Raw genomic sequence first — 13,908 nt, 5'->3', positions numbered from 1 at the left:
TAATTTACTCTTTTCTACTACTGCCTACCCGTACACTTGCTGCCCTGGTTGGTAATACCATACAATATAGATCCACAGTGATCACAGAAAGTGCTACCAGGGTTAAAGGAGTGAACCTTCCACTTATGTGGATAGGGACCCTGAAAATTAACAGTTTAGAGATTAAAATAAGAAAATTAAGGGTAAACACATAGTATTGCTTAATTTTTTAAAATATAATGAGAGATAAAGATTAGTTCAAAAGAAAATTTATGCCTTTTTATACTTTATACTTTTATACTTTACATGCTAAAATATTTGAAATTCAAAGAAAAAAGGGACAAGTTTATCAAGGTGTGACATGCTAATAGATAAACAAACTTTTGGGACACAATCATTTTCAAGGTTATTTTGGCCATACAAAATCAATGAAATAAAAATTTTTAATTGGAAAAAAAGGTAAAAGTAAATGTTTTGTTTTTCAAGAAGTTTGTTATGCCTTTTTGAAAAAGGTATATTTATGTATGTTATTCAGTTAAGTTAAGAATATTCCGAAATTTTTTGTGTATATTTGTAGGTATGTATTTAGATAACTGAATATAAAAGTGACTGTTGCACAAGAATAAGATTGATAGTCCTATATATAGATGAATGATGAATAATGATAAAGGAATATATTTATATATATCATACATTGTGTATTTGTATTCTCTGTGCATAAGTTGAGTGTTCCCTTGAAAATAGCCAAAAAAATGGCTTAACGGCTGAGCCACCAGTCGTTAGCTGCTACTTTTCCAAATTTTTGTTTGATTTTGGGAAAATAGACCTACCAAGGATTAGTCATGCAAAATTTCAGATCAAAATTCGAATTCTAAGTGCCATTTTTACATTGATTACAATATGGTTGCATTAACCCCCCCCCCCCCCCCCCAACCTATGTATGGCATGTTATTACAGCCAATTTTCCACGAATATTATAATACAAATCTTAAACTAATAACAATTTTGTTAGCTCGGGACTTTGTCCGCTCGAGGCTTACAAAACTGGTTTATTCTATAACTTTCTAAATGATAAAAAGTTTGTCGGCTGAAGCTAAGCCTCGCTGAAAATATTGGGTAGCTATGCCCTAATTAAAATCAAAAAACTTCTCCCCATATCGCTAGTCAAATTTACAACATTTTGGTTAGAAAAAGAATGTTTATAACCCACTGCAGATATACTACAGAAGTACAGGTAAAAACTTTTTTAGAAACGGAATTATTTATACCCACTGTAGTGAGATTGCATCACCTAGCCCTATTGCATATTAATTGGCTTACATAACAATGACCCAACAATCTTATGATTATGTGCATAATCAATAATATTTTTAAAACCCAATGCTCCAAACTTCTGTTTGTATTGGACTTTCTTTTAAGGCCTAGCTTAGAGAGTTCCTGAGCCGCACTTACACAAAGGGCGTGCGGACAACCAGCAAACTCCAAATTTCACATTAGTGGAGTTTGCATTCTATTATAAAGCCTACTAAAATGTCATTCAATAAAGTTATCTAAGATATATGATTTGAACATTTGATTGAATAATATATATAAAAATCTGATTAAAATATAAATGATTACTTAAAGTGAATAAAAGAGGAATATCCACGAACATGAGCAAGTGATTTTAAGCACCTTCCAACATTGATCCATAGTATTTTTTAGTAAATATACTAGGTTTATGTTAAATATTTGGTTTATCGACTAAAAAGTTATGCTTCACCATGGTTTTATATGAAAAAAAAACTTTAATTTGTAAAGCATTTTTAGATACAATATGATCAATTGCTTTGTTGAGTTCAAAGGACAAAATAAAATAAAAGCATCAAATGCTGTAAATTGCAAAAGTACATTAATTAAACTGTTTAAAATATTACAAGCTACCAACCCTTTTCTAAACATACATTTTTAATCAAAATGATATACATTTGTGTCAAAGCTTTTAAACAACAGTTTGAACTCATCAAAACATTTGATGAATTTGCACAAAACTATGCTTAACATTTCAAAGTTTTTTTCATATAAAACCATGGTGAAACCTAATGTTTAGTCGATAAACCAAATAATAAACATGAAACTAGTATATTCATTAAAAAAAAATGCCAAGGATATATGCTGGAAGGTGCTTAGAATCACTTGCTCTTGTTCGTGGATAGTCCTCTTTAGATTAATATTAGTGATGTTTATTTTGTTAGTAAAAGTGAAACTATTCTAGAATGACTTCCCATCTGTCCACCGCAGTTTATACAATAAGGCAGTATTCTTGGATTTGGCTTATGATGCTTTTTTCAACAAAATTCAATGTACAGAAGAACCAAAAAATGCAGGCTAGTCTTTCTTTCAAGTAAGATTTTTAAATAATACTTTTAAAATTAAAAAAACTCCCTTTTTGTGTAATGACGTGACGTCCAAACTTGGATGAAGACTTGAAATGTGAGTAGCGATATTATTCCATAATTCGAAATGTCCATCAGTAAGTCCACTTTTACCCTGTCTGTCAAACCGTCTGTAAGAAACAGAATTTGGAAATGTGAATTGCTCAGTTGCTATTTAAGATAAACAGATATTTTATAGTGAAGATTTACAGCTCCTCCACTATATCCTTAAATTAGGCTGTTTGTTCATTATACAAAAGGTATTAATGTATGAAGGTTTCGTGATTTTCTTTTATATCATTCTCTTTCAATTATCTTGGTTATTGGGACCGACTGAACATAAGCTCTTTAACTTACTTTGTCCCTTTGTCAGTCCTTTTTCCCCAAAATTACTTTTAGAATAATAAAAAAATGGTAAGATCTTTTTACATTCTATAAAAACAAGAATATAAAACTTTATATTGTGATATTTTTTGTGAATGTTATAATTCTTCTTTTTTTGGGATGAAAACTGTAGAAAGACAGGGATATAAAGGGATAAGACAATGTCCGATAAATTGACGTACATCCCCAATGATGATGAATAAAATAACCCTTTCTGTAGATTAAAACTTGTGGTAGAAACGTTTGAGCCCTCAATTTAATTAACCAACCAATCAAAATTCACTTAAAGTCCCAAAAACGTTATCATCAAACTTTGGGGACTAGTTAAGTAAACAGCTAAATAGTCCCTTTCTTTCATGGTAGGAAGAGGAAATAACAAGTTGTTACAATTCCGCCTAATCACATCTTTTTCAACAGCCTATTATTTTTATTTTATTTTCTTTACATAGAGTACAATAATATTATAAGATAACTTTAATAAAATTAATATGTCTGTCCGTCTGTTCATAATCTACAGATGCTAAAAATAGATCACTGAATTTTCTTAAAGATTCCTTGTATGACAACCAACCCTTTGATTGCACGACCTTTGTCTGAGAAGTTCTAACTGTGCATGGTAATGAGTTGCGACATTTCCCCTACTCTTACTATTTATGTCGTACACCTGACATAGCAGCAGTAGGAACCATTTTTAACGTCTTTAGTTATGACGCGGTGTCGGCCCGAGATTCGAACCTATCACCTCCCCGGCGACGAGCGGATGCGCTACGTGTTAAGCCACGGTCGCGGGTTAGCTCTTATTTTTTTACTCCTTCAAAAGATTCGTGCATATATGATGAAATATTATGTGTGAACAAAATGTATGAAAATACAATCATCTCAGTTAATTAAACTCTGATGAATATTGTAAATATAATAATATACAAAAATACATCATAATATACTTCTTTCAATTTTACACCTGATTACTCTGATGGTCTTTCATCAAGTTTCTTCATCATTTACTTTATTAGGTAATAATCTTTCTTTTAAATTCATGGTATAGTATATATCATAACAAGGATGACAACATCCATAAAAGCGAAGCTCTAAAGTGGTAGGACAAACGAACATTAATACTTGTAGAGTGTAAGAAGTGAATAAGCAGAATATATTTATTAGTCGAAATAAAATCGTCAGTAAATTTGTTGCAAAACTGCATACTAACACTTTTAGGACGTGATAAAAGAGATGTTTCGGTTATAAAACTATACCTTGTTGTTATAGCAATCAGTACTTAAAAAAAAAACAGATTATAGGATAAATATATCACACAAAAAATTGTTGTCAAAATGGTTAAAAACCAACATGTTTTATTTTGACTTACGGACTTTCTGGTAACGATTATCAAGTTAACGGACGAAAGGACCGAACATAATTGTAGAAAATTTTCGCGTTAAAAAATATATTTAACATAAAATAAAAAAAATGTTTAATACAAGTGTCCTCTAAATATAATCTAACTAAAAATGTAATTATTATTCAAATAAAACTTTACTATCATTAATAAAATAACTAGCGGCTACTCCCCTAGAGGCCTCTAGAGGCACTTGAGATATAGGGGTGGCGTCATTTTTTCTATGGAAGGGTGCTGGTACCCTCCCCATAAATGGTTATAAACATTCCCAGGACCTATGAGAAGCAACCTTGTAAAGGAGAACCATATCGGTTCAGTGGTTAGTGAGATCCTTCGGTACATACACACAAACAGACAGACACAGAGATACTGTAACTTTATTATAAGGATGTAAGTTACGTAATTAAATACAAGTCTATAAAAGTGTTTATAAAAATAGAAAATAACTTACCTTCTGGAATTTTAAGTACCACTTCAAGATATCAAGAGTATTACAATTATAAAAGAATTACTTCCTTAAAACACTAAGGTAATATTCTAATTTACATAAACAAAAAAAATAAGTAATTGCAGGCATCTAAAAGAATAAGGCAATGGCCGTTAAATTGGTGTACATTACCAATGAATATACACAAAATTATTCTTAATAAACTTAATAACTTAATAAACCAGACAAGAAAATTCAATAAAAGTCCCCAAAGATATTATGCCAATGAATAATTGTTATAAAACACGAGTACTAGTGTAATAAACTGCCTAATGTCTTCTCCCTCCCTGCAAGCAATAAGTACTTAATTAGGAAAAAAAATTCAAACACGTTTTTTAGTTGAAGTCTATAAAGCAATGGTTTACAATTAGAATACATACCTGCCATTCAAGCTATGCAAATCAACCACGGAAAAAAATAGTAACGTACTGTTTTGGTAGATTTTTTAATTGTTAAAATGCTGGCAAACAATCAACCACCAAAGATAGCAGTCCATAAAGGTTTTGAAAATAACATACCTTTACATTTAAGCCCCACAGCATGGAAGAACATTGAGGAATGATAAAGAGAGTGTCATACCTTCACATTTAAGCCCATTTAGTGTAGAATTACATTTAGGAATAATAAAGAGAGTTTCATAACTTAACATTCAAGCCTATTTAGTGCAGAATTACATTGAGGAATAATAAAAAGGTTGGCATACCTTCACATTTAAGCCCTGTTAGTGTAGATTAACATTGGGGAATAATAAAGAGAGTTTTACATTTAAGCACATTTAGAATGGAAGAACATTGAAGAATGATAAAGAGAGTATCATACCTTCACATTGAAGCCCCTATAGTGTAGAATTACATTGAGGAATAAAAAAGAGGTTGACATACCTTCACATTTAAGCCCCTTTAGTGTAGAATTACATTGAGGAATAATAAAGAGGTTGACATACCTTCACATTTAAGCCCCTTTAGTGTAAAATTACATTGAGGAATAATAAAGAGGTTGACATACCTTCACATTTAAGCCCCTTTAGTGTAGAATTACATTGAGGAATAATAAAGATGTTAACCTACCTTCACATTTAAGCCCCTGATGTAGTAGTCCATAGAGTAATGAACCGCAGTGGTCACAAAATGTTGGGCTAGAATACGTGTGCACGGAAAATCTGTGTTTTGTTCTATTGTCCTACAATAAAATAAATAATACTAAATTCATTTACTAAATAGTTTTAATCTACAAAATAAATGTACTAAAAGATGAGCTTTAGAAATAAATTGATAAATAATAAGGACTAAAAAATTAAACAATTCAACATTTACCAGAAGAAAATCAATACTCATGACAAAAGCTCATCTTCTTTTATTTTAATGATTTTTTTTATTTAAAATTATGATTTTAATACTTATCAACATTTCTAAATAAAAGGATAGGCAAAAGGCATAATCATTTTTTTGTGATTAAATGAAATTTAAAATTTCACAAAAAAAGTTTTTCTAAAAGTATTTCTATTAATCACAAATGTATAAACAACGCTTTATGCCAGCCACCTATTATTAAGTCAATTTAATTTGTGATACTGTGCAATAAAAGTTCAATCTAAGATTATCATTTATGAAAAGTTTTTTATATGTGCTTATGAAAACAATATCTTAGAGTGTACTTTTAGGTTTGCTATTGCAGTGCTTTTTTAACTATTAAATACATTATTTTTTTGTTTTACAACTGTAGCTGCAGATCAATAAAAACATTTTCCTTTAATTAAATCTTTAATTTGGTGCATTACATGTTATAAATAAACACTAATCTATTTTCAAATAAAGTATATATATATATTGTACATTTGTTTGATTTGATATTATAAGATGAACGCAACAAATAAATGAATTAACCTCAAGTTAATTTAATCTTGTAAATTAAACAATAATTGGTTTCTATTTTTAGTTGGTAATGTTTCACTCATTGTCAAAATAATAGAATATTTATTTTATGAATGAATCAGTATTCATTAATGAAAATTTTTTTTCTTCAAAATAATCTTTGACGTTTAACTGTTTTAACAAGGATGTCATCATCTATAAGTAGCAAAGTAACAAGGATGACAACATCCATAAAAGCGAAGCACTGAAACGGTAGGACAAACAGACATTAACACTTGTATAGTGTCAGAACTGAATAATCAGAATATAAATGTATAAGAGTCGAAGCAAAATTGTAAGTAAATTTGTTGAAACACTGCTTGAAACAGGATAATGTTTATGGACATACTTACATTTTTAGGACTTGATTATAGAGTTGCTTCGCTTATAATATTGTACTTTGTTGTTGCAGGAAACAGTATACCAAAAATCAGATCTATCGGATTATTAGATCACTTAAAAATTTGTTGTTAAAAAAGTAAAAAAATCAACATGTTTAAAATGGACGTAAGGACATTCTGGTAATGATTATAGAGTTGCTACGCTTTCTAAATCGTACCTAACTACTACAGGAATCACCATGCAAAGTTTGAAATCAATAGGACAATTCAAACATGCCTAAATTAACGAAAAAAGCTATCCGTTACGGACGTACGGACGGACCGACCCTAAATATAGAAAAGCCTCGCTTTTAAAAAGAATGTATTGACAAACGCAAAAAGTGTGTTATGCAGCAGATGTTTAGTTGTCATAAAAAAATAGGTATGACCTTAAATTTAAAGACCAAATAAATACTGGATGCTCATTGGTGCAGATAATTTCACTAACAATTTCAGCTGTCTATCGTAAATAGCTTTACGGACAAACTGTCGGACAGACAAAGTTAATAATCCGAGCAGTTTCACTACTGAAAAATTAAACAACAAACAACTTAATAATTAAATTACCAATATATGTTAGGTACTTTCTTTCTATTTTATATTCAAGGTGTAAGAAAACCTATATAGTGTAATAAAAAGTTCAATAATATAGGCACTTTTCCTATTGTTTACATAGTGTATGTAATGTATATACAGGGTGAAAAATTTAAAATGACAATATACAAATTTCTTTACAAATTTTTGTAATACAGTCTAGAATTGATTTTAGTAATTAAATAGTTTCAAATAATCCATTACCACAGTGGCGTGCACAGGGCTTTGCCAGGAGAGTGCGCGAAGCGCACCGAAAAATTCTGACACTCCCTTAAGCGAAAATCGAAGCGGGTTGTAATACAGACAACAGGATCGGGATTTGACTTTTTTACCTTGACACAACCTTGGCTGTTAAGGGGGGTTGTAAACTCTTGTCAAGAGCGTGTGGAGGGATGGAGGGTTGTATACACCCCCCCCCCCTTTTTTGCCAGGGGGTTGGGTTAATTAACCATTTAACAAAATTAACTTGATGATATTTAAAAAATATCAGTTTGTATTAGGTATGTAAATATCAAATTTATTTAGTTTTATTTTGCTTGTTAAAAAAGCGCTACTTTTGGAAATAATGTTCTTACAATAATGATTTTATAAATGTATTTATTAAAAAAAATATTATGTATATTTCATATATTTGTATTAGTATAATTGATTCAGCATACCCATTCCAGTTATTACCTTTATAAACCACCAATCCTTTTGGTTTTATATAATTAGTTAAATTAATTGATTTTTGTGGGTTTTTTTACCTCTAACTCCTGTCATTTTTATACATTTCAGAGCATAAATATTCAGTATTTTTTGCCATAATTATTAATAAGCTTTATATATTAAAACAAATTGTAACATTTAAACATTAAATAAGCAAATATATTAAATAAGCCTATTGAAGAAACTTTTTAAATATAAAAAATTTAACTTAAAAAATGTATTACATAAAGCAAATATTCTAAAAGTTTAAACTACAGATTGAATTGAAGATTAGAGACATATTTATTGCATTGTTTAAATGCACGAAATGAGTGACCATGACAAACGGCCGAACATTAGTTGTATAGTGGAGGTGCTATGCAACAAAGAAGGTAACATTAATAAGTAGCGAAGTTGGGAATTAGGACAAGGTGATTTAAAGAGCATTTGTTTCAATCATTGGAAAAAAAATCTCAAAATCTTTTACGTGTATTATTAAAGGGGGTGGGGGGGGGGGGGGCGAAAGTGACACTTTTTGAAACCAAAACTAAAAGTCAACAAAGGAACTCAACTAAAAAAAGAGTTACAGGTCTGAGATTTTGCATGGCAGTTGCTTTATAGGGGTACAATATGTAACTGTGAAGAAACGGCGGCGCAACCGCCGAAAACCGCCGTTTCCCGCCGAATTTTTTTGCCTTTTCTCGGCGGTTTTCGGCGGTTGCGACGCCGTTTCTTCACAGTTCCATATTGTACCCCTATAAAGCAACTGCCATGCAAAATCTCAGACCTGTAACTCTTTTTTTAGTTGAGTTCCTTTGACTTTTAGTTTTGGTTTCAAAAAGTGTCACTTTCGCCCCCCCGGGCCCCCCCCCCCCCCCTTCTAAAATCAAAACCTTTAAGCATGATGGAGAGACCGACGGACAAGAAAATAGTATATTGGATGCTTATTGTTATATGGAATCATCACACATAAATAGCCATCTATCTAGAATAAAAGCCAAGAAAAATAACATATTTCTCAAAATTTATGGACTGACAGAAGAGAGGGAAAAAGGAAATTATAGAGTAACTTCGTTACAAATTACTTGGCTAATAATAATAGTTGGTTATCGCATCATATTATAAACAGCTTTCCACAGAAATAAAAATGTACAATTATAAGATTAAAACTGAAGGCACGGTCCAACAAAACTGGTTTAAACATTATGAATGAATATTTTTATATTCGTAGAAAATTGGATATAATACAATACATGATTTTTAAGCGTTGCTTAAAACCGGTTCTAATCCAGCGGATATTAATCGGCTTGGAAGCCATACTGGAAAAAGCATACTTACATCAGTATCAGCTCCTCTGTCGATGCCAGGGCAAACAAATGTAACAAATTCATGGCACCTCTTGTGGACTACAAAACTGCACACTGAAAAAAAATTTAAGTAGTAAAAAAGTTTGTTTGTCTGTCTGGTTGTTTTTTTATCTTTAAACTTGTTCGGCTCCATAAGAAACTTCACAAAGGTCTGAATTTTAAGAATTAGACCCTAAGAAATTTGCTATTATACACACCTTTCTTTCTGACCCGTAACCGTGGCTCAACACGTAGCGCAACCGCCCCTCGTTGGGGAGGTGAAAAATTCGAATCTCGACTTAATAACGCGCCATAGATAAATTAAAAATGATCCCTACTGCTGCTATGTGAGGTGCGCGACACAAATAGAGCAGAGGGAATGTCATGGCCGCAACTCATTACCATGCACAGTTAGGACTTTCAGACAAAGGTCGTTTAATCAAATAGTTGGTTGTCTGATGGGTGTTACTTGACCTAATACCTAATACAGAAAAAGAGGGATTTGGCTTTCTTAGTTAACCTGGGTTGTTGAACCTGACGTTAGAGTGTCAAGGACAGTAGCCTCGCCCGTTTGAGGTAATTAATAGAAACCCCTCTTAGCAAAATAATTTGCCTGTAGGAGGATACTGTATAACAAAGGCATGACAGATAAACCAGGGAGTAAGGGAGGGGACAATGGGCAGTTAATTCAATTTTATAGTTGTGACCCTTTAAGGTTGAAAACCCAGATATTTCCAGATAAAACAAGTATTTGCAATATAGCAACCTTTAGTGGAAATTTTTGACTTTTTGAATTGTTTTTAATTCGAAATGCACCATCCTTAAACAGATGCTTTACTACAAGCCTTTGATTCTAGAAATCAAAACCCTTGTTTACAATACATTACCATAATTGTTATTATTTAAACTTCGGAAAATTAAGGAAACATACCATTTTACTTTTACAACATCTTTTACCCAAATTTTTTTATTGTATTTATTAAAAAGCTTAGACATGAAAAAGCTTTAAATAATTATATTTTAAAACTTACTAAAACAATTACCTTCCTACAGAACTTTAAACTCAAGTTATTTCATTTAACGAAATAAAAATGAGATACCTTGCGTCAAAATTTCATACTACATAAATAAAAAAGTTGAGAACATAAGTACATCTTAATTTTAAAGATCTTAAGGTTTAAGTAACATATCTTAGGATAACTGTTATCTGCGCCTCTAGCATCCAGGACAGAAAAATAAAATAACACCATCTTGAGATTTTAATGATAAACAAACCTTGAACAACTCAGGACTTCGTGAATTTTCCCTAAAATTTTGAAATTAATCGGATCATTAATTACAGAAATATTAAGCTAAAGACAAAAAACTTTTGCCTTTACATTAAATCAATAAGAAACATCTAACATGTCTAAAGTAACGAAAAGAGCTAACCGTTACGGACGTACAAATGTGCGGGAGCTAATTATAGGAAGGCTTTGCTCATAATAACTAATAATTTTAATATAATTTCTTTCTACAACGCACTAATCGGAATGAATTAACATTAAACAAGAATTAGATATAAAAAATGTAATGATTCAATTTACAAAATAATTTTCAAAATCAAAATATTCTGTCTGCTTGTTATTGTTTATCTTTTTGTTGACGCGCTAGTTTGCCGCGAGATCATGCATGATTTTCCGTGACGTCATTCATAATTGGTCCCCAAGATTGGTTAGAAACTGCTAAATTCTTGCATGTTCCCTTTAAGCCAGTCCCCAAAGTCTGAGACTCCTAAAAATTGAATATTCGATCCATTGTCCCCTCCTTTACTCCCTGCAGACAAACAGTCCAACGTATAATACTTGAAGAAAGAGTGCAAAATATAAATGAAATTGTGTCACACATTCTCTAAACTTTTTAACCGTATCACCATATGCATTTTCTTCAACATTCATGGTAATGTTCCTTTAATATTGCAAACTAAAATTTAAAAAATCAGCAACAAGCCCAACAACACACATCCCCTCCTCTCCCTGTATAGTGTATTCTCAATGGTTTTAGATTATTATCAGATAACTTGTATCCAGTCCCTGTGGGGAGCTCTTAATTTAACATCGACTTAAATGTTATCCATTTTAGATAATTTAATTTCAATGTTTTGTACAAACATCTCATACTTGTCAGAATAAAAGGACAGGGACAAAAATTTATTAATTTGAGAATAAAAAATCTGTAACATTTTAGCGTATCTTTAATATCCATCCACGTATAACTTCTTAGCCAATCTGCACATTCCTTTTTACTAAAACATTATAACACTATTCTTGAAAAAAGGTAAAACAAAAAGTGGGAACTGCAGATGAAACACTTTTTTAACCAAACCTAAAACACAAAGGAACTCAACCAAAAAAAACAGAGTTTGACATTTGGAATGATTGGAATCGAGGTAGAACTGTGAAAAAATGAAGACGAAACCGAAAACCCGCCGATTTTTCTCGCGAAATTTGACTCTCTAACCCTTTTTATGATAGACCTCCTTTGTGTTTTAGATTTGGTCACAAAAAGTGTCTCATCTGCATCATCCCTTTTTTATGAATCCTAGTCCCCAATTCCTGCAGTAAAGCACCTGTGTAATTTTAAAATTGCAAAGGCCTATTTATCTTGCGCTTTTCAATCTCATATTAAATGCATTATTCCTAGAACAATTGAGTCCATTGGTAGAGCAGCAATAAAAAGCTTAAACTAGATATTACAGTTTTAGAAATATATTACAAAAATGTAAACGTAATACTGAAATATAAAGGGGTACGAAGTGCATTTAAACTTGAATTTTATGAACTGCATATTTTTATCTGTTCAATAGTTTAAACTACATCTATAGGACATATTTGAAAGAATTTTAATTTTCTACCATGTTAATTTAAAAATATTGAACTTGAAAATAATATTTTTTTCATATATGCAATTTATAGGGCTGTCCTGTTTTCACAAAAACAGCATGATGACTTTTTTGGTGGTGCCTAATTGATTGATATTTATTGTAATACAAAATTTTACATGTTAGATGGTAACTTATGCTTGCAATCAAACTCGTTAAATGTACTTCATGCAACTATCCCTTTGATAAAACACCTGTAAAACTAAAGTAAACGAAAATTAATCAAATGATCGTATGGCATCGTATGAATGATCACTCTTGGTGAGATACAAACGGAAAAATCCTTGTTAAAGGGTAGGTGGGCTCCTGGCATAGAGTAGAACAATGTTTCAAAGTGCTAAACGTTGAGTGGTTATGATACAGTATGAAAAATATCAGATTGAAAACAGAAAAACTGTTCAATCATAAAACTTTATAGAAAGATGGAGTTTATCACTCCGATGTTCTTAAGTAAAAACATCTAAAATAGATTAGAAAAAGTAATATTTTAATATTAAAAAGTTTGTAATTTATTTACTAAATCCTTTTAACTGATTTTCCATGGGTGATTCTCAGGGGTTTAGAGATGGGACAATGGTTCTTAACTAAATTCTTTGTGTTGATAAATACAGTTATTATTCAAGTTTCTAATTCCAGCCAATTTAGCATCAAAAAGACATGCCCATCAAACTCAAAAGAAAGACAGAGTTGTTATTCCTCAATATTTAATGTCTTTTATTATGCCAAATCGTCTAGGATTGAGTTAAGGTGTCTATAGAAAGGTCTTTATAATGCCCCATCAAAAACTAGGGGTCTATATTCAAGATTTTAAGTACTTATGATGGTTTAGTCTTTCTATGAAAAAGACAAACCCTTCTTAATTTGTAATAAGAGGGTTTAAATTATGAGCGTTTTTATTTTATTTACACCCTTTATATATATGTATTATATAGATCAACTGAAAATTGATTACCTATTTTTTCCCTAATTTCCAAAGTTGTACGACAGATAACCTTACTACATATTGCAACTATTTTCAGCTAATCCGGTCAAAGGAAAAAGCGATATTATGTATAAACGATTTATAATACATTCAAAATATTAATTTTTCAAATTTTGATATTTTTTGGAAGTTTTAAGCTTTTTTAGCTAGTAGTGAATATTGAGATAGGATGAGGGTGATACTTACATAATCGGAAACTAAAATTCAGCTGAATTATTTCCATCCCTAATATTAAATTAATCTCTCACCCACACACAGCTGTTCTCACATGAAATCACAAACCAACAAAAATTGAAATTAAATGCACTTTTCAAGGTGTTCATTAAGATATATAAGTTTTCCGGAATTTCAATGTTAGGGGGAGATTTGAAATCTGCATCAAATTTTAAGGATTTTTTATAAAATTCGTTTTTTGTATAATTCTTTATC

At 31.0% G+C, this 13,908-nt stretch overlaps 1 protein-coding gene across 6 annotated transcripts in view; it reads right to left on the bottom strand.

Moving 5' to 3' along the window:
- Positions 1–13,908, bottom strand: part of Pkc53E (Protein C kinase 53E) — a 72,925-nt gene that overhangs the window by 32,490 nt on the left and 26,527 nt on the right. For 4 of the 6 annotated variants that reach the window (XM_080169029.1, XM_080169026.1, XM_080169028.1 and 1 more), the window contains exons 6-7: positions 9,570–9,652; positions 5,728–5,839 (exon numbers count right to left, since the gene is read on the bottom strand). In XM_080169029.1, the coding sequence (XP_080025155.1) occupies positions 5,728–5,839; positions 9,570–9,652 (195 nt within the window). Of the gene's footprint in view, positions 1–28; positions 141–5,239; positions 5,250–5,727; positions 5,840–9,569; positions 9,653–13,908 lie in introns of those variants that run through there. The other 2 variants (XM_080169027.1, XM_080169032.1) reach the window with 2 other exon arrangements.

Source organism: Acartia tonsa, chromosome 8 (assembly GCF_053477335.1).
Source record: "Acartia tonsa isolate MP-2025a chromosome 8, ASM5347733v1, whole genome shotgun sequence".
Classification (NCBI taxonomy): Eukaryota; Metazoa; Arthropoda; class Copepoda; order Calanoida; family Acartiidae; genus Acartia; species Acartia tonsa.
Note: the sequence above shows the minus strand (reverse complement) of the source record. Positions and strands in the feature narration are given on the sequence as shown.